This window comes from Rhea pennata, chromosome 17, assembly GCF_028389875.1.
Source record: "Rhea pennata isolate bPtePen1 chromosome 17, bPtePen1.pri, whole genome shotgun sequence".
In the NCBI taxonomy this organism is placed as follows: Eukaryota; Metazoa; Chordata; class Aves; order Rheiformes; family Rheidae; genus Rhea; species Rhea pennata.
In genome coordinates, this window is record NC_084679.1 from 3025591 (window position 1) to 3047317 (window position 21727).

At 39.6% G+C, this 21727-nt stretch overlaps 1 protein-coding gene and 1 long non-coding RNA gene across 10 annotated transcripts in view; one reads left to right on the forward strand and one right to left on the reverse strand.

Annotated features, from left to right (window-relative positions):
• The first annotated feature begins 280 nt into the window (after window positions 1-280).
• The window catches only part of CLIP1 (CAP-Gly domain containing linker protein 1), an 80349-nt gene continuing 58902 nt past the window's right edge, over window positions 281-21727 (forward strand). For 7 of the 9 annotated variants that reach the window (XM_062589640.1, XM_062589647.1, XM_062589645.1 and 4 more), the window contains exons 1-3: window positions 3839-3918; window positions 17059-17253; window positions 18523-19091. In XM_062589640.1, coding sequence (XP_062445624.1) covers window positions 17160-17253; window positions 18523-19091 — 663 coding nt within the window. In that variant the 5' untranslated portion in view covers window positions 3839-3918; window positions 17059-17159. Of the gene's footprint in view, window positions 397-3838; window positions 3919-16703; window positions 16725-17058; window positions 17254-18522; window positions 19092-21727 lie in introns of those variants that run through there. The other 2 variants (XM_062589643.1, XM_062589642.1) reach the window with 2 other exon arrangements.
• Window positions 871-3707, reverse strand: LOC134148016 (uncharacterized). The gene is made up of 2 exons (XR_009960122.1): window positions 3618-3707; window positions 871-3248 (listed from the first exon to the last, which is right to left on the reverse strand). It is a non-coding gene; the product is annotated as an uncharacterized LOC134148016 (long non-coding RNA).

Consider the following 21727-nt stretch of genomic DNA (forward strand, 5'->3'; position numbering starts at 1 on the left):
TACTGACATTCATTCAAAACAATAGAAGCAAAACTAAAAATGCTTATGTATGCCTAAAAAAACTTACCTCTGCAAAAAATTCAGGGCATCAGTCTGATGGTTATCTTGAGTTTCTGAAAAAATGAGGTTATTACTTTTAACTTATTTTTTTATAACCTAATTCACAGTGCTCAATGTGATGGAAAGAACAATAACAGATTCTAGAAGATATCTGAAAGACATGATAGCTGCTAAGAAGAATTACTTTACTGCAAAATGTGTAATGCAGCATAAGCATTTAGTTGAAGAAAAAGAGGAGGAACAAGCTCAAATATAATGGAAGTATTTCAAATGCATTGATGCTTGCCATGGAACTCCCTAGAACCTTCATTTTGTACCAGAGACAGTAAAATTGTGGTAAGTAAATGCCATTGAAGATCATTGTTGTTCCTGAGAATACAGTGTAAAGCTGATAGTCATACTTGCATATTGGGGGGTGTGGGGGGGGGTGACTCAGAGGTAGGGATTAGTCTCTTGGTCCTTGGAGAAGCTTACAAACAGGATGGATTTCATAACATGGTAATTAACATGTAAGTAACTATTGGACACTTTGTAAACTTCTAACTATGTGCAACAGAGGTTTGATGCAAGATTTTACTTTGGGATTCATATTCACCTGTCATCCAATGACTAAAAATGGATTTATCCTTTCTTTTGAATCCCATCACTCATTAAGGACAAAAAAGCCAACCCTACTTCTCTGTAGGTGAGACAAGTCAGCTTTTGTTGCATTTTATATAGGTGGTGGAATGTGTATCCTTCTAATTGCACAATTTTTCTTAATAGAATACAGTTTCTCAGTTGTGTAAAACAAAACAGTCAAGGTGAAGATTACTGTTAGTACTTTATTTGAGCATGCCAAAGGGACTCTGTAAATACTGGCTGTTCAATTCACTGTTATTTTATCCATGTTAGGTAGAACAAATAATGTAAACTTGAATGAAAATTTGACTTGTGTAGAACTTCATGACTGCTGATCTAGTGAAGGAAAACAGTAAATGCATTAGAAAGAATGGAGGCATTACTAAGTTTAATTCTTAACACTAAAAAAGGACTCTTTTTATCTAATTTAGCCTATCATGAGCTGTCTGTTTTACTCGGTCATGAATTTAAAGCCAAAAATACTAGGGTAAATATGAGACTTCAAGATACTACACCTTCTGAGTATCAATATAGCTGTAAATATATGAGCAAGACACAGCACTTGGGTTAAAAGGGGGAGAAATGCTACAGTGTTTTTGTGAAGATTGAAACTACTACATGAAATAATAGCACACAATTTCTGTATCAGAATTTTGTGAAGCAGTACTTCCTTGCTAAAAGGTCAGTTGCTTTTTCTGAAGCATGTGTGACCATCAATTCAATATAAGAGTTGCAATACATACATATTCAAGCTTGCATTCAGATGACAAAAAAAAATAAACATGCATACGTATATCCCAGGACATCCGTAAATGCAGTTCTTAGAGAATAAAATGTTATCCATCTTGGAAGCTTTAATACTTTTGTACACTTCACAAAGATGACAAAGGGCAGAAACAAATTCAAGTGATGTTCCTGTGTTATTCAAGAGAATAATTTCTCTTTGATCTAAAGTAGTCCTTGTACTTGTTGCCATCATGCCAGTAATTATGTCAGCTACGTTTCCCTGGAGCATTCTGCAGTGCTTGTTTTCATAGTCATGAAAACATCTAAAATGCAATAATTGCTTATACAGCTCAGAAAAGAAAGACACTACAACTAGAATTAGGTATGTTGGCTTCCAGCCATATTTAGTCCTATATGGAGCTATGGTTTATAATGCTAGCACTTCTTTATAATGACTGGCACAAAGTGGATGTGAACAGACTAGATATGTTTGTCATTATTAGAGTCTGCTTATATCTCCAGCTAAGTGTAAACTGGTACACAAAAACTAAGTTGGACATTAATAACGTGGATGAATTCATTAAACTTTAGCTATTTTTTTAAAGCTATTTTTTCTTGGTTTGAAGGTTGATATTGGTTGACTAGATAACTAGCTCTCGTTTCCTACAAGATGACTTTGATCTTGCAGCTATGGTTCTGTTCACTAGAACTATATGCAAAACCAAGGGTACAGCCTCTTTATAGGTTGAAGCTTTATAACTATGCAAAATCATTCTCAGTTCTGTTTTAGAAACGGGACATTTTTAGCTTCAATCTTGTAAGGAAGTCAAGAAAGGTATTACAAAAGTTTAAATAACATTTCTGCTATGTATTCAGTCCGGTTTCCATTTTATCACTTGCATTTTACTCAGGCTGACTAATTCAACCTGCAAATAAAATACTATTCTAAGCTGCTATATTTCTCTTAAATTCCCATGTGTTAGTTCATTACTACTTATTACTTCATAGAGTTCTGGAGAAATTTGACACTGGAGTGCTTCTAAGAATCCTTTAAAACTAGCTGAGTCTATTGGACTTTCACTACAAAATCTGCTAGGTACATCTCCTCTCATAGGCAGTGTAGAAGGAAGCTTTAACATCACACCGACTAAAGCTTCAATACAAAGTTCTGCAAGAGCAGAGCAAAGCTGCGACTCTTAGTTTTTATTTTCAGTAATAAGCTACAAGTCATATTCTAGCTTTAAGCTGTCATTAAGAGGTCCTGCTCTTACTTTTAAATGCAATATAGTATTTAAATCTTAAAGTTTTGCTAAGTAAAAGCTTTATATTTTACAGGGAGCAAGAATAGTAGCTGTACATGAATTCGAGTATCTGTTTCAATTAACATCTATGGTCACAGGGAGAGCTTCTATTTAACACTTAGAATTTAACTTCATAACCAGCATTGCTGAATGCTGATCTGTCTGAAACTTTTTGCTGAGGGACTGCGTCACACCGCTTTGTGCTTTTAATATGCTGGATTAGTTCCGAAGAATGGAGCCAAAACGAAACGCAGTCCAGTCGCTTTCCAGCAGTGGAACTGCTTTCTCATCACCCGTTTGTTGGAAGAGTATCGTGCACAACCCGACGATCCGCGAGGCCGCGCGCTGAGGCTTGCTTCGGGCTTAATGCGGAGGCTTACGCCAGCTCGGGGCGGCTCTGCTACGTGCTCCCAAGAGGCAGAGAAGCGAAGCAGAGAGCTGTCATTCGGCCTTGAACGTTGATCCAAATTTGTCGCTGTGGCAGTGGAGCTACTGACGCGGCCGTCCGAAGTTTAGAAAGGGGATAAGGCCCGTTCCCGGCTAAGCGGAACGAAAACGTGTAAAATGTTCTGTAGCTTAGGGAACGGGAAGACGCGTGCGTGGCCAGCGAGACAAAAGGAAAACGGAGAAAACCCGAGGAGCAAAGTTTCGGCTCCTCCGGGCCGCTCGCCTTCCCCCCCCCCCCCCCCCGCAGCCGGCGCTCGCCCGCCAGCGCAGCGAGTCCCCGGCAGAGCCTGGGCCGCGGCGGCCGCCTCGTCCCGCCCCGCCCCGCCCCGCCCCGCCCCGGGCGGCCGCAGGCGGGGCCCGGCCGGGCCGCGGGCGGTTCGGCGCCCTCCTCGCGGCGGTGCAGTGAGGGCGGCGGCAGGGTTAGACCGGAGCCGAGCGCCGCCCGCCTCGCCGGGGACCCACCTGCGGCCGCCCGCCGGCGAACAAAGAAGGCAGGCGGAGGGGGAGGGGGGGCAGGCGGGGCGGGGAGCGGCGCCCCGCGCTGCAGTCTCCGCCTCGCGGCGCCCCGCGCTGCAGTCTCCGCCTCGCGGCGCCGCGGGCCCGGCCGGGCGCAGACGTTGTCGGCCCAGCCCGCCCCCTGCGAGCCGGGGAGGCGCCGCCGCCGCAGAGGGGCGGGAGGCGGCGGCGGCGGCAGCAGCTGCGCCCGGCGCTGGCGGCCCTGGAAGGCGGCGGCGGTGGCGGCGCGGGGCCGGCGGCAGCAACGGTGAGGCGGCGGCGGCGGCGGCGGCGGGTTCGCCGCGGCGCCGCCTGAGGGAAGCGGGGAGCCGCCGGCCGCCTCCCGCCTGGGGGCCTCCGCTTCCGTGCTGCCGGGCGGGCGGCGTTGGGCCGCGGCGTGGCCGGCGGGGAGGCGCCGGAGCGGGGAGCGCCGAGGGCGGGAAGGAGCCGGTTGGGCGGGATGGAGGGGCTGGTCCGTGGGGCGGCGGCGAGCCGAGGCACCTGGCGCGGGGTGCGGGGAGCCCTGAGGGCCGCTGTGGCGCTGAGGGTCCCAGCGCTGGTCGTCGGGGGGCGTTGAAGGACCCCGCGCCGGCGCCCGAGGGACCCCGCGAGGCAGGAGGGCGATCCCGCGCCGCGGGGGGCCCCGGGCGGCCGCGCTGGGCGTCGTCCGTCCCTGCCCGCCCTGGGGAGGCGGCGACGGATTCCCGCCCCGACACGTGCGCCCGCTCCGCTGCCGGCCCGGCGGGGCCGAGGCGACGGCAGCGGCCGTCGAGGCCGGTTTCGCCGTCGAGGCCGGTTTCGCCGTCGAGGCGGCCGCGCGCTCCGGCTCGCCGCGTTCCTCTCGCGCGCGGCCTCGCGTGGCGGTCGCCGCGCCCCCGCCGGGACGGGCCTTGCTCCGCGCTGCGCCGAGGTCCGGCCGCGCCCTCCGCGCTCGAGGCCGGGCGGCGTCGCGTGGCAGCGTGGGCGCCGCCGTGGCGGGACGGCGGCCCGCCCGGGTCCGCGCCGCTGCCACGCGAAACGCTCGGGCGTCTCCGCGGCTCGCGAGGAGCAGGTGGGGCTGGCGCTCGGCGCGTGGATGCCACCTTCCCGAGCCGGGGAGGGTGCGGAGCTGCGCGTAGCTGATTCTGCGCGAGTAGGGTCTAAGCATCTCATGCTAAACACTGACTTACAATTTTCAGCATCCCACATTATTTACTACATGCTGTTATTTTTCCTGATTAACGAATTGGTTCATAGTTTACCTTGACTTTTGTTGTTGCTTTAGTTTTAAGTTCCCCCTATGCCTGCACCGTTTCTGGAAGCTACTGATGTGCAGATGAGATGCCCACGTATCGCCGCGCCGCTCAGGGCAGGTCAGCCATGTTCAGAGCCGGCGTTAGACTTGTGGCATCTCCTGACAAAGGCTATGCTGCAGGCCCCTCCTGCTCTCCGCGCTCTCGCTGGTGCTGCTACCTAAGGCAATTCAGTGTTCTCTTTTCCATGCCTCAGCTGTCAGGGGGGCTCGAGGTAATCGTTTTGGTTACCATCCCATTAGCATGGATCCTGCTGCATTAAAATCAGAAGTTATATTTTCCCTCTCGTTGTAGCACCTTTGTGGTTTTTTTTTTTTTTAATATACCAAAAAAAGCCCTTCCAAAACACAACATGGAAGAAAAAATCTAGTCTGTGACTGTATACGTCCCTGACTGAAAATATGACTTGAGAGATGAAGAGGATTTTTTCCTTCCCTCTTGCTTGCTTGCTTGGTTTGTAGAATGGAGGCAGTACCTCTCAGGGATTTGTGAAAGTTCACGAGCTGCTTTCTTGAGATCTTTGAGCGGAAACATTTAAAAACACGTGATGTCTGTAGTAATACGTAGGAAGAAAAAAAGAGCTATAAAAAAGGAAGTGCCATTATGCCTGCTGCTTTGCTAAGAATTTTATTTTAAGAGCAGAAATGTACATGCAATTTTGAAAATAGCAATGCTAGAGAATGATTTTTTTTTCTTAAGTGTGCATGCACCTGCTGCAGCATGTAATGAGATAGCAAATTAAATACAGTGGAAAAAAAATTTGTATATATATATTTTTCCTTATATAAAAATTTTTACATGTGTATATATATACACACATATATATATATATAGAGAGAGAGAGAATATATATATATATGTATTTCCTTAACAATAAGGTATCCTGGTCTAGGAAATGTATAACTGCTGAGTTACTGGCAAAGCTGGTTTATGGCATACTGAAAATACAGTGACTGGATAATATGTAGAAGTTTATTAGTTCTTGGTTTAAGATTATGATATTTCAGGGTTCTCTCTTCCCAACCAGTCCTTAACACATGTTAGAAGATTTTCTGTGTGTACTAAAGAGCACTAAATAGTGCACTAAAGTTCTGTGTGTATTCGAGGGAGAGACATATGTTGGCTGAAGCAGAAAAGCTTGGAAACATGACCTCTAATGTCCATATTTTTATGAATCAAGAGGGAGATGGTATGTTAGGGCTGTAATTTGACAAAAAATTCTCACGTGTCTTTGTTACTCTATGGTATAAAATCATTAGTTTTTGAATGTTAGAGTTTGACAGTGTATTCTGAAGTTTGCCATTCAAGTACTGTAAAGAAATTCAATTTGTTTTCTTTTTAAGGAAAGAAAGATCTCAAAAACTCCACATAATTCTTAAATCATGAAAGTACTTCTCTTAGTTTTACAGAATTTGCTTGATTCTTTTCATGGAGAAGACTCCAACTTTCAAGTGTGTTGGGGTGTGTGGGGGAAACAACTGTCTTGTATTATCATCACAGGGCTGTACTATAGGAAATAAATAACCTCTTTCCTTATATGAATGTACTGTAAGATAGAACAGTGCCCATATATGCTGATTAATATGACTTTCTATGTGAATGTCCAGGATAGCCTTTATTTACTTAGGTTGGACAGGTTGGATAATTTCTTAGTGTTTCTCCATTTATCTTTTTAGCTATGTTAATGTTCTCTTGGGGAGTGACTATTTCAAAATACATCTTTGTTCAAAAGAAATAGAGCAATCTGTCTTGCCGATATAATTTTCAAAACTTCATTTCTCTTTCTCTTTAAAACATTCAGGTCAAATGTTAACTCTCTATGTTAAATGCAAGTTTTCTAGTGTTTGAACATGATGGCTGTGAATGAATGCAGCTCTTGTTTAATCCTTTGGCATTCCTTGGGGACTACTGCCTCTGCTGGCATGTATAAAAAAGTAATGCACTGGAATCCGTATTGGACTGGCATGTTTAGAAATGCTTCAGTTGGATGGTGTTTTGTTATTTAATGAAAGGCAATTATATCCTGCATTAGCTGTAATCTCATCTGCCCTGAGCTGGATGCCAGTTTCTACTGGAGCAACCATTTCCTTCTTGACCAGCAGAATTGAAGCCAGCTCTGTTGGCAGCATGGTGCCTGCCTCTGATGATTTCAAACGTCCGCTAATATGTCTGTGCTTGTCCAGGTGTCTGACTTATATAGGAACTTTTGCAAAATGATGCTGCACTCACGTGACCTAGGAGAGTGGCACAGTTGACTCTTAAAATACCCACAAATCTTGTATCTTGTCCATGGCTTCAGAAAGACTGGAGATGTATTCTACAAACAAGAATGTACTAGTTTTTACCTTACCACCTGCCTAATGATTTTCCACCTGGAGGTCCTGTCACCTATCCTGTACAGACTTAGACCTGAGGTCTCTGTGTAAATGGTACCATCCGTTCTTTTAATTTGAAACATGTCTCCACTCAACTTTTCTAAGAAGAAACACCATTAAAAGCTGTGCAGTTTTCTTAATTTTTATATTCTTGCTGTCTGTATCTTTCACTTATTTTGATGAGAAATTGCAAGACAGTAAGGGAAATTCAGTGATGGAGTTAGCTTATCTATGTCTCATTCTGCTTCTAAGCTTGACAGCAGGATACACTGAATTGGAGCAATATTTATCTAAGCTCTGTATTTGTACTTCTAGTTTATTATATGCCAGCCCTGTAGCAATCATTGTACTATTTAAAAGGGTAAGAGCACTGAGAGCTAAAAAAGGAATGCTGACTTTGTAATTATTTCACACTTTTTGAAAACAGTTTCATCCAAGTCTGTCAAAATTAAATTCTTACTGTAAAAAAGGGCATCTTTGCCTCAGCTACTTCAGTTGTAGTTGCATTAATTAGTAGCCATATGTCCTTGTTTATACGTACTTGGTTTTGAGGGTGACAGGAAATGATACTTTCCTTCTCAAAATTTCACTTAAACTCTAGATCTCAGATAACTTAGTTTATGTTCTGCTGTTCCAAAATTGTAATTGATGTGGACTGAATGCACTTACTAAGATGGTTAAAGTGCATTATCACGAGGAGAAGCCAGTGCTGATAGTCAAATAAAATACTCTTTTTGTTATTGGAGGGCTATAGAAAACCCAGTTAGGAATCTCCTTGGGGAAAAAAAAATAGGAAGAATAAGAAGTATTGATAACGGACTTATCAGAAAAGGTGGTAATTTACTTTCTGGGCTGAAAACTTTCTCTCCTCCTTAATCCTTGACTCATTCTGTAGAGAGTGATGTGCGTTTAGGAGGATCATGTGCTTTCTAGTCTTTAAATAAACTGTAGCAGTGAAGTATTTATAATGCTGGCAATGTGAAGTGCTAGAGTTTGCATTGTATCTTCTGTGATTTTTTTGGCTTTGTAACAGTTATTAGTTCTTACTTTGTTAATGAAAGGTGGGAATTTTTCTGAAAAATTAAACAGACTGTTTAGAACTAGCTACATAGAAAGAATTACTCATAATATTGCTACCCCAAAATAAGTTTAAACTGCTAAAGACATTGAGTCCTACCTTATCCATGCCTTGTATTCAATAATCTAAGTCTTCATGTTTCAGTGGTATATATTTTTTTTATGGAGGATCTCAAGGCATTTAGGAATCTGAATGAGCATAGTAGGTTACAGAATGATAAGATGGGGTGACTCAAAATGTCCTTCATAGAGAATTAAAATCTATAAACAGAACAGAAGCTTTAATGAATTATCTTTCTCATAGCATCATTATAATGTCTGACTGATGGTTTGCAATCCTAAACCTTTTACTTTTTCTTCTGAATCATCTCCTTGTTCATAGACAGTTTCTCAGCCATAGAAATTTGTCTTGCCTTTTTCCTGTTCCTCCCAAACATGTGCAGGCAGAATCCAGTCTATTTCTTTTGAAGATCCTTCCCTTTCCATGGTAGAGAGACAGCAATGTTTCTTATTTAGCCATTTAGCAATGTCACTAAAAACATGTACTTTTCAATAGACTTATGTCTCATGGTACTTGCCTTTATAACAGTATTATATTCAAACTTTTTATCATCTTGCTGTACGTTGATAATTTTGCGCTAAGTGTATTGGCGGCAACAGTCTGGCTTTTCCATTTAGCTTTAAAAATTAGTGGGTCTGATCTGAAGTTACTTAGAGAAACTCAAGAGTATTTGAACGCAAGTCTCCTATCTACCTGTTCTCTTTTGTCGACCTTGTAAGAATGTAATTCTCTTAAAAACCTCCTGCCTTTTATTTAATCTAGTTTAAATTAACCAGCAGATTCAAAGTCAAAGGAGAAACAGAATTGTGTGCAGGCCTGGCTATCATAAAAGCCTTTAGGTTGGAAGAAAAGCTGAAAGCGTTTGGTCCTTAATATGTTACAGGTCTGTGAACTCAATGCTATAAAGGAAGCAGTTCAAGTCATCTGCACAGCTTAGAAATACAGCATCTACTACCTGTCTCCGTTAAGAAATAACTCTCTAAAATTACTGGGCTTTTACTGAGTTCTAGATTAATGTTATTGGAGCTAACAAGGTCAGCATTGTGGGACTTCTGGATTGCTTCCCAAAGAAGATTTGTTCCTCCCAAGTCCCTCTAAGCATGCAGTAAGATAGGAGTCGTCATCTGAGTTTTTAAAGAAACGGTGATTAATCCTTTGCAGATACAAGGAAACCAGTAGCTATTTATGGGGAAGTCCTAACTGTGGTGTGATGGTTGCCTGATAGAGGTATGAGTGATGACAACGTGTAATGTTTACGTTACAGTCTTGGGGCTATTCTGAATCTGTTGGGGGTGTCTTTATTTCACTGAATATAATAGTTGCTTCAGACTAAGTAATTTTTATCTAAACTGGTGTCCTCTATAACAGTTCAAAGATTTGCAAGATCTCCACTGGTAATCATATAGGTGTGGTACAGTTGGAGTAATTTATTGGCTACTCTTTGCCTCAAGTTTGTTCATCAGACTAATGATACTGTAAAAGAACTGTGTCATGCTAATAAGCATACCTCCCAACTTATTAAAACCATTCATTTTTGTATCTTTAAGATAGCCAGAGTAAATTGTATTTGGATTTATACAGAAATACTAAAGCTTGCACAGTAAAGTAATTTCCTGGAGTAAACCGATAGTGTCTTTTGAAGGCACTTCAGAAGAGTGAGGGATTGCTTTCATTCCATTTATTCTAACTAGGTGTGACTATTAAATTATCAGAAATGAAGTTATTTAAGAAACTATCTCTAAAAAAATTCACGTTCATATTAAGAATTGTAAAATAACATGAGAAAGTGAGGCTTTATGGTTCAAGCAGGATGAGAATTTGCCTTTGTGAAGGATATACTTGTCTAGAATTTATGTGAAGGTTATGCTGGGCTAGAATGAGCTGAAGTGGAATATATTCAAGTGCCTTATGAAGAATGATTCTATATAAACTATGGGATATTCTTTGTTATTATTATTTTTTTTTATTTCTTGTACGAGTATCTGCAAACTGTACGCTTGGGAGAAGGGTCTGAATTCTTTTTATTTCTTGCACCTGATAAACTGAGCTATTATCTGAGTTTTAAATGCAAAATCCTTCCTATACTTAAAAATGAAGTACAAAACCTCAATTTGATAGGCTCCTATCAGTTCTTATATTTTGATGCTGGCAGTGAGCGTAGCACCTAGCAAGCCAAGGAAATAGGCTCTCATGGCACATAAACATGGAACTGAAAGATGCATGAAAAACTCTTCGAGATTGTTATCTCTTAACAACTGTCAGGATTTTTGAGGCACGATTCATGAGTTTTTGAAAGCTTGGCAATAATGGTATGAACATCAAGAGTGTGAAAAATATTTGAAAAGTGCTGTTCAGACTCTGTTTCAAGTATAATGCTTCATGTGATGAGTTACCTTTTCCCTTAGGAAAATGAAGCTCCTGGTTTGTGGCGATCTTGGAAATATATTTTCCATATCATTTTTCTACAGAAGGGAATTTATGATTTATTTTGTACAAGTGATTTATATTTTCTTTATGGCAAGGTTAGAACTTTTTTTATTTTCTTTTGTTCTTAAGATACCTACTGCTTGACTGCCACGTTGATTAAATATGATCTTCTCTAGTAACAGATTCCTGGAAGTTCTTCAGATGATTTACTTTGCCTAGCAGAATTATTTATTCTACACAATTTATTCTACAGAAGTATTTGAGGATATTTAGTATATATTAGTCCTGAAGTTTATTTTGCAAAGCATCAGTATACTTAGCAGAATTAACAAGTCAAAGCTGTCTCTTTTTTAAGCTTATAAGTATGTTGACCTTGAAAGATGTTTTCCAACAATATTTGGTGTCATAATGGTGTTAGCTATGAATTTAATATAATCTTTTTGATTTGAAATTTTTTGGAGGACTTGCGCATGACCAGTGTGAATGATCGTTCTTAAACTAATTGTTTCACTGTTACTGTACAAGAAAACCACACAAGAGTAACATTTTGGTCTCACAGTACACTGCACAGGGTCAGATTGCGTGTGTCGGCTCGCAGAAGACTGCCATTGCACGGTCTGTGCTTTGAGTCGGTTCGAACACGCTGCTCTGTTCTGGAATGCCCTCTTTGTTTCCCCACCAAATTTACAGACAGCTTGCTTCTCTCCATGGAAACCCTGCATCTGTTCCATGGTAGTTGCGAGGTGTAATGTTAGCAAATGTTTCTTCCTTAAATTGTCAAGTCACAGTTTCAAATGTTTTATCAGATGAAACATTTTACTTTAATGTTGGCACTACCTGTTCCGAGGAAGGAGAGTGTGGCGGTGGCAGCACGCTTTTCAGATGGCAGCTAAGATTAAAGAGCTACTGGTACTGTTCTCTATAGTGGTGACTATAGAGCTCTTACATGGAGTTACCTAAGACTTTAACCTTTTTCTCTTATTTGATTGTGCAATTAGGTTTTTGGTTACTAGTTATTAGAAATACTGTTCTGAAAGAAACAGCAATGGGCAGCCCTTTTTATTATTGGAATTCCTCTTCTGACTGTTGGAAAATACTGTGCTTTGAGGTGGTTCTAAGAGCAGAAACAGCATACCAGATTTACTTGTGCGGAAGCGAGATGTTTTCTTAGATGATTAGACAGCTTGACCACAATTCAATTCATCTGTTTAAATTCCAAATTAGCAGTTCATATGATGTATTCACTAAAATGTGCTGTGTCTTTCTTTTCACTTATACATTCTAGTCTAAATTTTCTAAAGCAACTGGTAGTTCTGAATGCCTAAACTTCTGGGAGTTTGGTCTGAGATGCTTTAAGCGAGTGTGCTCCCCCCACCCCCCCTCCCCAAGCAATGAATGTCTTCTCTGTGATTTATTTACTTCAGACTTTGACTGTTTCAATATTTTGTCACTCCTGAAAATTGACTGTTTCTAAGACTAAAGATAATACTGCACATCAAAACCATCCTAATGAATTGAGTGACATAAATATGTTTCAGCAGTGAATAGTAAAAACTTCAGAACTGTATGGCTATATGTTTTTTAGCTCAAGGTTGTGCGATTAATTTTTTTTTATTGCAACCTGCCAACACAATTCATCTCTATTATTAGTGCATTAGAATTTATTTTCTTAGACTAGTGGTTTTCAGCCTATCACTTACAGATTGCTTTGGTGCATGAACTACATCTAAGGGGTCTGTGAAGTGTAATTAAGAAGAATAAGCAAATTGCTGATTGGTTATTAGTGGCAATGCAAAGCTTTACATCTACGTTTGAAAAATTGTGTTAGTCAACACACAAAATAATTGCAATTCATTGTATCAGATTCTGTGATTTGCCACCATATATTTAAAAAAGAAATTGTATCACATTATCATATATGAAATCATGATTTCAGCAAGTCATATGTTTGATATCTGTGCTGTAGCATCTCACATGTCCTTAAATATGTTTATATATTTTTTAAATGCTCCAGCCTTGGTAACAGTCTGGTATGTATTTGATAAAACTAAGCATGCAACAGAATTGCTGGTGACTGCAGTTCCCACCAGTAGCAACACAAGTGCAAAGCTTGTGTTTAAAATCTCCTCTTTGAACACAGTTACTGTTTGGGTGAAATGTGTGGCTTTCTGAAAACCAGAATAGGACAGATTATCAGACTACTTCTCAGCATTTCCATAGTTTACTGATACAGTCTTTGGGAAAATTTCAGTTAAGTTATTGCCCATTGGTAATCTAGATTCTTTGGAGAAGAGCTGAAAAAGATTCAAGGAAGAAAAGTGAACAATTCAAGACAAGTAGCTAGTTATTACCACATTTTAGTTCTCATAAGAGAGAATTGTCATCTGGAACCTGTGAGGAAATTCTAAAGTGTGTAATACTTAAAATCACTTGATGCAAAATTAAGTGTTCAGTGTTTTGTGAATTCTGTTATGAAATGCTAATACAAAAATGACAGTTGTAGTTCTTTCTAAAAGTGAAAGTTGTTTTTCACTCTTGCAATAAGGCAGTAATATACCAAAATAAGTTGCATAAATTTTAGCAATTTGCTGCGTTCAGCTACAATTTCAGTAACACTGAAACCAGGGCACAAGAGATTGTGTTACTTTTGGCCTAGCGGAAGGCCTCTATATTGAAAAAAGCAAATGACACAGCAGATACATAACCCATGACTGTGGAGAGCAGGATTAAAATGTGAATGAGTGCCTCACGCCAAGAAATGTGGTATTAGAATGTTCTAGCTTTCTGTTGACCAAAGCGCTTAAAACTTCATTTAATAATCGTTTGAAACTGGCTATTCAAAAGCAAGATATGATTGTGGAGGGGATTACACAAGATTTATATTTTATCATATATTTTGTACTCACCTATCCTATATATTTTTTTTCAGTCCAAACAGCACTTGAATAGCCAGTTTAAAAAATATATAATAATTGTAGAATATTGCTTCCTGGTTTTAGGAAGCAGTTGTTTGTTTGTTTGCTTGTTTGTTTTTTAAGGGAACTTGGATTTTGTCTTTGGCCCAAAAGAGGTAGTTGAATTTTCATAAACCTTGTGTTTGCTACTGGTAGAGGTCTATGAACTAAAAAGAACTCTGACCTTGATAATTCTTGCATTTATGTGATTGTATCAAATCCTTCTTTATTGTAGCTTGGAATTGCAACTAGTAATGATAAACTGGCATCATCATACAGTTGGGAGGAGGGAAAAAAGAATGAACTGCCAAATCTCAGTGGCAAACCTTTAGGTTTGTGCAGTATGTTTTTTTGCTTGTTTTCTGCTCTACTTGTTTTTCTTCTAGATGAATTTACAACTTTAGGGTTCTGTTCTCACTGAAACATGCAGGATATGGGTGCAAAACTCTTGAAGAGGGCTGATGTATAATCACAACTTCTTCCTGAGGTTCTGTAGAATTGTCTTATAGGGTTGAGTTAATTGTGTGCTGGTCAAATGACACCTTTCTCCTTTCTCCTTTCTTTCCACTGGAGACTGTGTGACCCATTTTTAAATGGCTAGTGATGACGTAATGTTCTGATTTTTAGCAGTGAGGAAGATGAGTAGAAATCTGTTTTCAAAACAATTTCTCAACCGCATGTGGTGTGCCCCTTCTCTAACCATTCCTTCCTGCCCATGCTTCTGTTCGAATTTTAGTGCTTGTGTTACTTTTCATAATGGAGTGCTCTTAGCGACTGGTAGCTAAAAAACTAGAATAGCAGCTTCTTTTCAAAAGCAAAATAAAGGACAAATGGAGACAGGCCCATGGGATCCTTCATTATAGCGTGAACACAAGTTATGAATGCTGAACTGTCTTTATTCATTTTGGATGATACTCGTTCAATATGATAATTCTGAAATGAACCATGCTTTTACTAATAGAATCAACATTAATTAGGGTTTCTCCACATGTAATGTGAAACTAGTTTGAAAGGTGTTCCAGTAGCGCATTATTTGGAGCTGGCTGCAATAGGGTACAGACATAGTTGGTGATCAGCTGTATAGGTGTCTAGCTTACTGTTTAAGAATAATGTTAATTGCTCACATATCCTAGGTATGCATCCATTAATTACCAATTGTAATGATGCATAATGAAATTTGTTTAGCATTCTTCTTGATTCAGTATGAGAAGAGCCAGATAATGATAACACTTGCTTTCTGATCTTTATAAAACTTTGAAAAACAAAAATTACTTGATTTATTTTTTGATAAAGGAAAACAAAGTCTTGCACTCATCTCAATGACATTTCTTTGTAATATCTGTATTTCTTTATCAAACCACAAAGTTTGGCACGATTGTATACACAATTTGCTCCTTCCATGGATTTTGATGGGTTAGGAAGCCACAGGGCCATACCTATCCCTGTACTTTGATTTCAGAGATCTCACTCTCTGCTTTGCCGTTCGTGAACGTGGAAGTTCCTATTTTAAAATTAATAGTAAATTGGTGTGGATCTTACAGAAAGAGCAGAGAAATTTTTCTCTTCAGTAATCATTAATTGCAGATGGGGTGGTGACATACTTCTGGCAGTGCTAGAAGAAATGTTCAGCAGTCTGCACAATGCTACTTCAGAGTTTTCATGCAGGTTAAGTTAATTTGTAGACAAGTACTATACAGCTGAGGTGGTAATTAACGCTTTTTAAAGTATAAATTTATTGCAGGCTAATTAGAAAATGAGTTAAATTTGGCGCGGCCAGTCTTGAAATAGCAGACGAACGTTTCACTTTGTCATCTAGGTTCACAGAGCTGCGTGACTGATGGTTTTTTTTTTCACAGTGAATTGATTTTTAGGAATGCTAACGTGCTTGCTATTAATAATACACGAGGGGTAAAACATACTGGTAGGTAAAAGACAGGGATGGCATTTCTCTTTAGTCTTCGTTAATGTAGCATAGCAGTCTCTTCTTTACTAGTATCTCTCTTCCCTTTAAATGTACTGTGTGCTTGGCACGCGCACCTGCGTGCCGGTAACGCTGGTTCGGGGAAATCTGGAGTTGGCCAGCCCTTTGCCTGTGCGCAGGGAGTGACTGGTGCCAAGATGCCGAGTAAATAGCAGGGCCGAGACCTGCTTTACAGTTCTTGTTTGTCATAGTCTGAGCAAACAGTCTGACATTGCCACATGCCTATGTTTCCTTTGTATGTTTTAGGTTTTTGTTTAGGTATATGGTGATTTTTAAGTGGGCATAGTTGTTCTGTCAGTCCCGTGCTATATATATGTATACACATAAATATATAGTTTAGTAAATATCTAAACTGTGTTCATGAAGTGCAGTTTATACTTTTAAAGAGAGGGGAAATCAGACAACTTACAGTTTGGCTTTGAATTCACAATATAAATTAAAAAGCCTTTTTTAAAGCTTTTGTCATCAGAAAGAAGATGCCTTCTGTGGCAAAAACCTCATGGCATACTTCCCTGAAAAGCTTATAGCTGGCTTCCAAGTCAGAGCAGCACTTTATCCTAGCAACGCAGGGAAAAGTCCCTCCTCCTCCTCCTCTTTCCAGAGGGTTGTAGCTGGGGCACTGTGCTGGGGACTGTGAGCTAATGTATCTTGTGATCTGAAGTGTGTGATTCCAGTAAAGCTGAGGTGGATGTTTACTTTTTAGTTATAAACATCTAGCTCTGTTGATTAATCTTAGTTTTTCAGTTCCAATAACTTTTTAAAAAACTTTTTCCTTTTGTCCTGAGACTCCCAGTTTTCTTGACATGTCTTGTAGTTAGTTCTCTAGTTTCAAGTTGTTTTTGCTGGCATGTTGCAACACTTGAAAAATGTGACCTGAAACAGTAGAGTGCATAGAGCAGTTATATCTGTGCGTAATGTTGTTAGTAATGCTGTTAAGGGCTTTGTGTTTCTTTCTTAAAATAGACTTTTAGTTTAAAGCTCAAGATGAATACATCAGCATTCAGTGAAGGGAATTATTTTGATGTTTTAAGTTCATATTTAGTGTCTTTTAATAGGAAATGCCTTTCAAGAAATGAAGCGTTGGAAATGCTATCCTGGGAAATGCTTCTAGCTGTTGTTATAAAGCAGCTTGTATTGTGTGTTTTCATACACGGCCTGCCGTGTAGTAACTTCCTTACTCTGCAGGAGTTAAAATACTGATTTCTTTTTTCTTTTTATTTGTGTCTGATTTTTATATACAGGTTTAATCCAGGAGTGGAAAACAGAGAAGAACATACTATATCCATGTTAGGAAAAAGATAGTTACTGCAAGTGAAGAAAATAACATTAGCGTTGCAGAAAGATGAGTATGTTAAAGCCAAGTGGACTTAAAGCTCCTTCAAAGATCACCAAGCCTGGGAGTACGTTACTGAAAACACCTGCACCTGTTGCAGCTGGTAATGAATGTTTAAATATCTTTACTTTTGCTTATTCATCTCTCCTTCTAACAAAAAGTAACTTGACAGCTATGATTATATACTATTTTTACTATTTATATGGTTATTTTTGCTTGTATTTCTGATCCAGCAAAAATGACCTAAAACCTGCAGTAAAGTCTGATTTTACTAACTGAATACAATTTTAGTTTGAAACAGAGTGTTTTTAAAAGCAAATGTGGTGTTGAAAGCATAGTGGAATGCAGAAGGAAACCCTTTGATCCTAGCATACCCCCATTTCAAATTGAAAACAGTTCAACAAATTACAGTAGAGGGAAAGTGGCTGCCACAATTATTTGGCTTTTTGTCAGTTTTGCTGGCTGAAATGTACTTTTGCGAGTACAGCAACCTGCTTTTTTGATCAACATTTCTCCTAAAATAACAATGTATAAAACTATATACAACTATTCTAAGAATTATCGCAAATAATTAAGCAATTATATTCATTGTTGGACATCTAAATTTTTTTTTAATACACTAACAGAAGTTTGCAAGTAGCAGAAGGTCTTGAAGTCTAGCTTTTGTGAAGTTGTTGTCTAAATATCCTCCACTGATGCTCTCAAGAGGAGTAAGGATCTTATGGTTGTAGTCCTCAAAATCAAAACACTGAGAATTGTTACTGGCTACCTGGATGTGAGCTCTCTGTGGATCCAAGCTTTTGTGTATATTTTAATCATTTGCTGGAAGAGTAACTATTTTCTCAGTTTTAACAAATGTAATTAGACATTCAGGATGGAGTTTTCAGAGAAACTGAAGAATGTCAGGTACCAAATGATTAAATATCTCTGGCTGTGTTAGCGGGGAGACATAATTTCATTTAGACTGATCTAGTTATCCTGTGAGATAACTACGTCGCATACATACTTGACAGTCCTTAGCCTCGTTCAGAATTCTACCTTTTCACTTACCTGAAGTAAGCAGTTTCCTTTGAAGAAACTTTTTCATAATAATGATAAAGATGATTGCTTAGTTTTTGAGATTTGACTTCTAGGGTTCGGTTAAAATATTGTATAGATTAAGTTAAATACATTTGATGTCCCTGTCCTTAAACTTTGAAGTGTATGTTCCAGAGATTACAATATTTTCATAGGTAAGAAAACTTGGAATTGTGCTCTTCCTCTTAAAAATCATGCTTTTCCAAACTCTCATGAAATTGAAACAAATTAATGAAACACAGTGGAATATTAGTATATTTGATACCGGTTTCTTTCTTTTTGTGCTTGATTCTAGCTCCTGCAGAAAAAGCAGCTTCCAGTGAAAAGCCCTCAAGCACAACCACTGCAGACACACATGATGAGTTTGTGGATGATTTCAGAGTTGGGGAGCGTGTTTGGGTCAATGGCAACAAACCTGGCTTTATTCAGTTTCTTGGTGAAACGCAGTTTGCTCCAGGACAATGGGCAGGAATTGTTCTAGATGAACCAATTGGTAAGAATGATGGCTCTGTGGCTGGAGTTCGGTATTTCCAGTGTGAACCCTTGAGGGGAATATTTACAAGACCATCAAAGTTGACAAGAAAAGTGCTGACAGAAGATGAAGCTAATGGTACACAGACAGCTCATGTTTCTAGAGCTACATCCCCAACTTCCACATCAGCTGCTAGTGTGGTGTCTTCATCCCCTGCTGCACTTCCCCCTTCAGGAATTCCACAAAAAGCTTCACCGCTTGCTGCTAAGGAGCACTCAACTCCTCAACTTAGCAATCTTTCAAAAACTGCCAGTGAATCTATATCAAATCTCTCTGAAGCAGGATCTGTGAAGAAGGGAGAGAGGGAGCTTAAAATTGGAGATCGAGTTCTGGTAAGACTTCCCTGCAGCTTCTATGTCTGTTTTTTGATTAATTAATTGTAATTTTTGCTAATACTCAAAACTTCTCTTCTACTACCCTGGTTCAGATAGTGTATGTTTTTGCTCTAGCTTTCTTTTCATTAACTTTCTCCTGTGGACAACCTCTTTATATACAGTTTGCATGTTATAGGGAGATCTTCCCAGTACTAAGATAAAATGGTTGGTTTGGCAGTTTCTGTTCTATCATATTTTGCCAGCATTTAATAAAACCCTTTGTTCAGTAACGACCTATTTGTAGCTTATCTTTCCATAACTTTAAGAACTGTGGTTATGGTTAGTAGAAACTCAGCTGTTCAGCTGATAGTTTTATGAAGACTTTTTTGCCTGAACAACTGATGGTTCCCCTGAGGGAAGGACAACAACAGAAGTAGTCTCATAATGCCAATGATCACCCAAGAATTACGTGTTCTGCTGGTGATGTGCCATGTTACTTGGCTGCCCTTCATAAATTCAGAACCTCAAATGCTTCTGTTGCTGTATCGCTTTCACTCTTTTAAAAGGAAGTTCTGTTAGTTTAAACATTTTCTTAAATCTTTGTTTTGCTTACCTTTTAGACCACTATAATAGAGCGTGGGTCATTTTTTGATAACTGATTTGACATACGTCTGCCTGGAAACGTGGGGCGCTTTGCTTGAACAACCATCCTTTGCTAGAAGAGGCACTAGAAAGCTATTATTTAAGCATCATTTAAGTTGTAGTCTTTAAATAAAAACAGGATAATACATGTATGCCCCCCAGATCTACAATCACTTCAACAGATTTTAGATTTGAATTACTTGCATGTGTCATAATTAACCCGAAGGATTGTTTTAGTGTATGTAATTTTGATACATTACTTCCTCCCTCCGTCCCTCCCTTTCTTCCTTCCCCCCCGCCAGCCCCCCAATATAACTTCCAGAATTTCCATGAGGTTAAAACAAGGACAGGAATTAATGCTCTGGCATAAAAAGTATTTCTGTGAATAACACTAGAACCTTGTGTAGAAAATTTCTTAGATACTGCTTGTGTTGTACTGACGCACAAACTAATGATTATGCAGTGAAGGTAGCTTGATATTTTAATTTTATATTTAAGTAGTTGTTAAGAAAGAATGTTACTGTTTGCTCTTCTGTATAAAAAGTGCTCAAAACGTAGGGCCAAAGTGAGGAAGCTGTGAAGGAGGCTAAGGTGAAATGAGGACAGGGTTCAGATCACTGATGGAGCTAAGCTGAGATATGGAGTGCCAAATGGGAATGAAGGTTTAGTATTATCCCAGTCTATTTCTTAGCTTGGGCTTGAGCCCTGCCTTTTCACAGTGAGCTGTATCTTTATTTATTTATTTATTTTTAACCACTTGTTTAATTTTATTTTTTTTCCTTCTCCAGGATCTTTGCAATGTCCTTTTTGTGAGGGAAAGTTCTATGATATATGTGAAGGCATCGCTCTAACTTTCATGTATCACATTAGTGCAAATTACAGGAGAAGCATATCCTAGATGTTATGATTTGGTAGTAGTGAAGTGGTAGCAGGTCCCAGATTCTGTTATGAAGAATAGATTGTACTTAGTGTTACTTCATCCTCCTACTTCTGCTCTTTGCCTTAGGTTTTCTTGTTGAAACATCAAACTGTAGTTTGAGGCTTTAGGGTAGTTCCTGGTACAACATGCCAGTGATGCATATCTATAATTTATACACCAGTGTGAGTGAGTGTATGCACAAAAATATAGATGTTAAATGGTCAACGTTCTTGTCTGTTTTTTTTAGCTCTTTCTGGTTTTCACTAGGTAATCAAAATCTGGTATTAAGAAAAATGAAATTTTGTTTCCCATACTATTTTTTTCTAATAGATCTCAGTCTCTGCTCAGCAGATGTCATATCTAATAATAATAATTAAAATTTAAGTATTTTAAATCTTCAGGTTAGTACAAATACTGATGAACTTGGCTGAATAAATCTATTATTTCTTTCCTTCATCAAATTCATGTCCAGCACTATAGACTATGGAATTGAACTGTCACTGTTTGCAGAGCCTACAGCTAGCACCAGTTGTTATGAAAGACCTGCCTGTCATTTACTGTAGCTTGCCTAGCCATTTAGTCTCCATCAGTGAAACAAATGCATCTGGACTGCTCCTCGGGATGTCATTTGTTTTCTATTTATACAGACAGCAGTAACTTTTCAGCTATATGTTATACAAGAGAATAAGAGGGTTGATGGAATTTGTACTTCCAAGCTCAGCCCAGGATTTCACCTGTAAGTGACAGTGGAGCATCCTCACCGTGAGATGCCCTCCAGTCCAAGCATGCCGTTGCAGATCTCTAACACCTGAATATTGTACAAATTATCAGTTCTTGCAGCTTGGACTGACTGCTGTTGAATACTTAATGAAGGTTCTTGGTAATAGCAATGCCATACTGAAGATGATTAGGGATATTTTGGGAAGAACAACTGCTCAAAATTACATCTTGGAAATGGTGAGCCTCCAGTACTGTAGAATTGCAATTCACTAGAACAATGAATTCATGATAGACAACTGCTCATTTGGGAGTCTTGTGAAGATGCTTCTGTAGAAAAATATGTGCTCAAGGGCAAATTCATGGATAGGTAAGA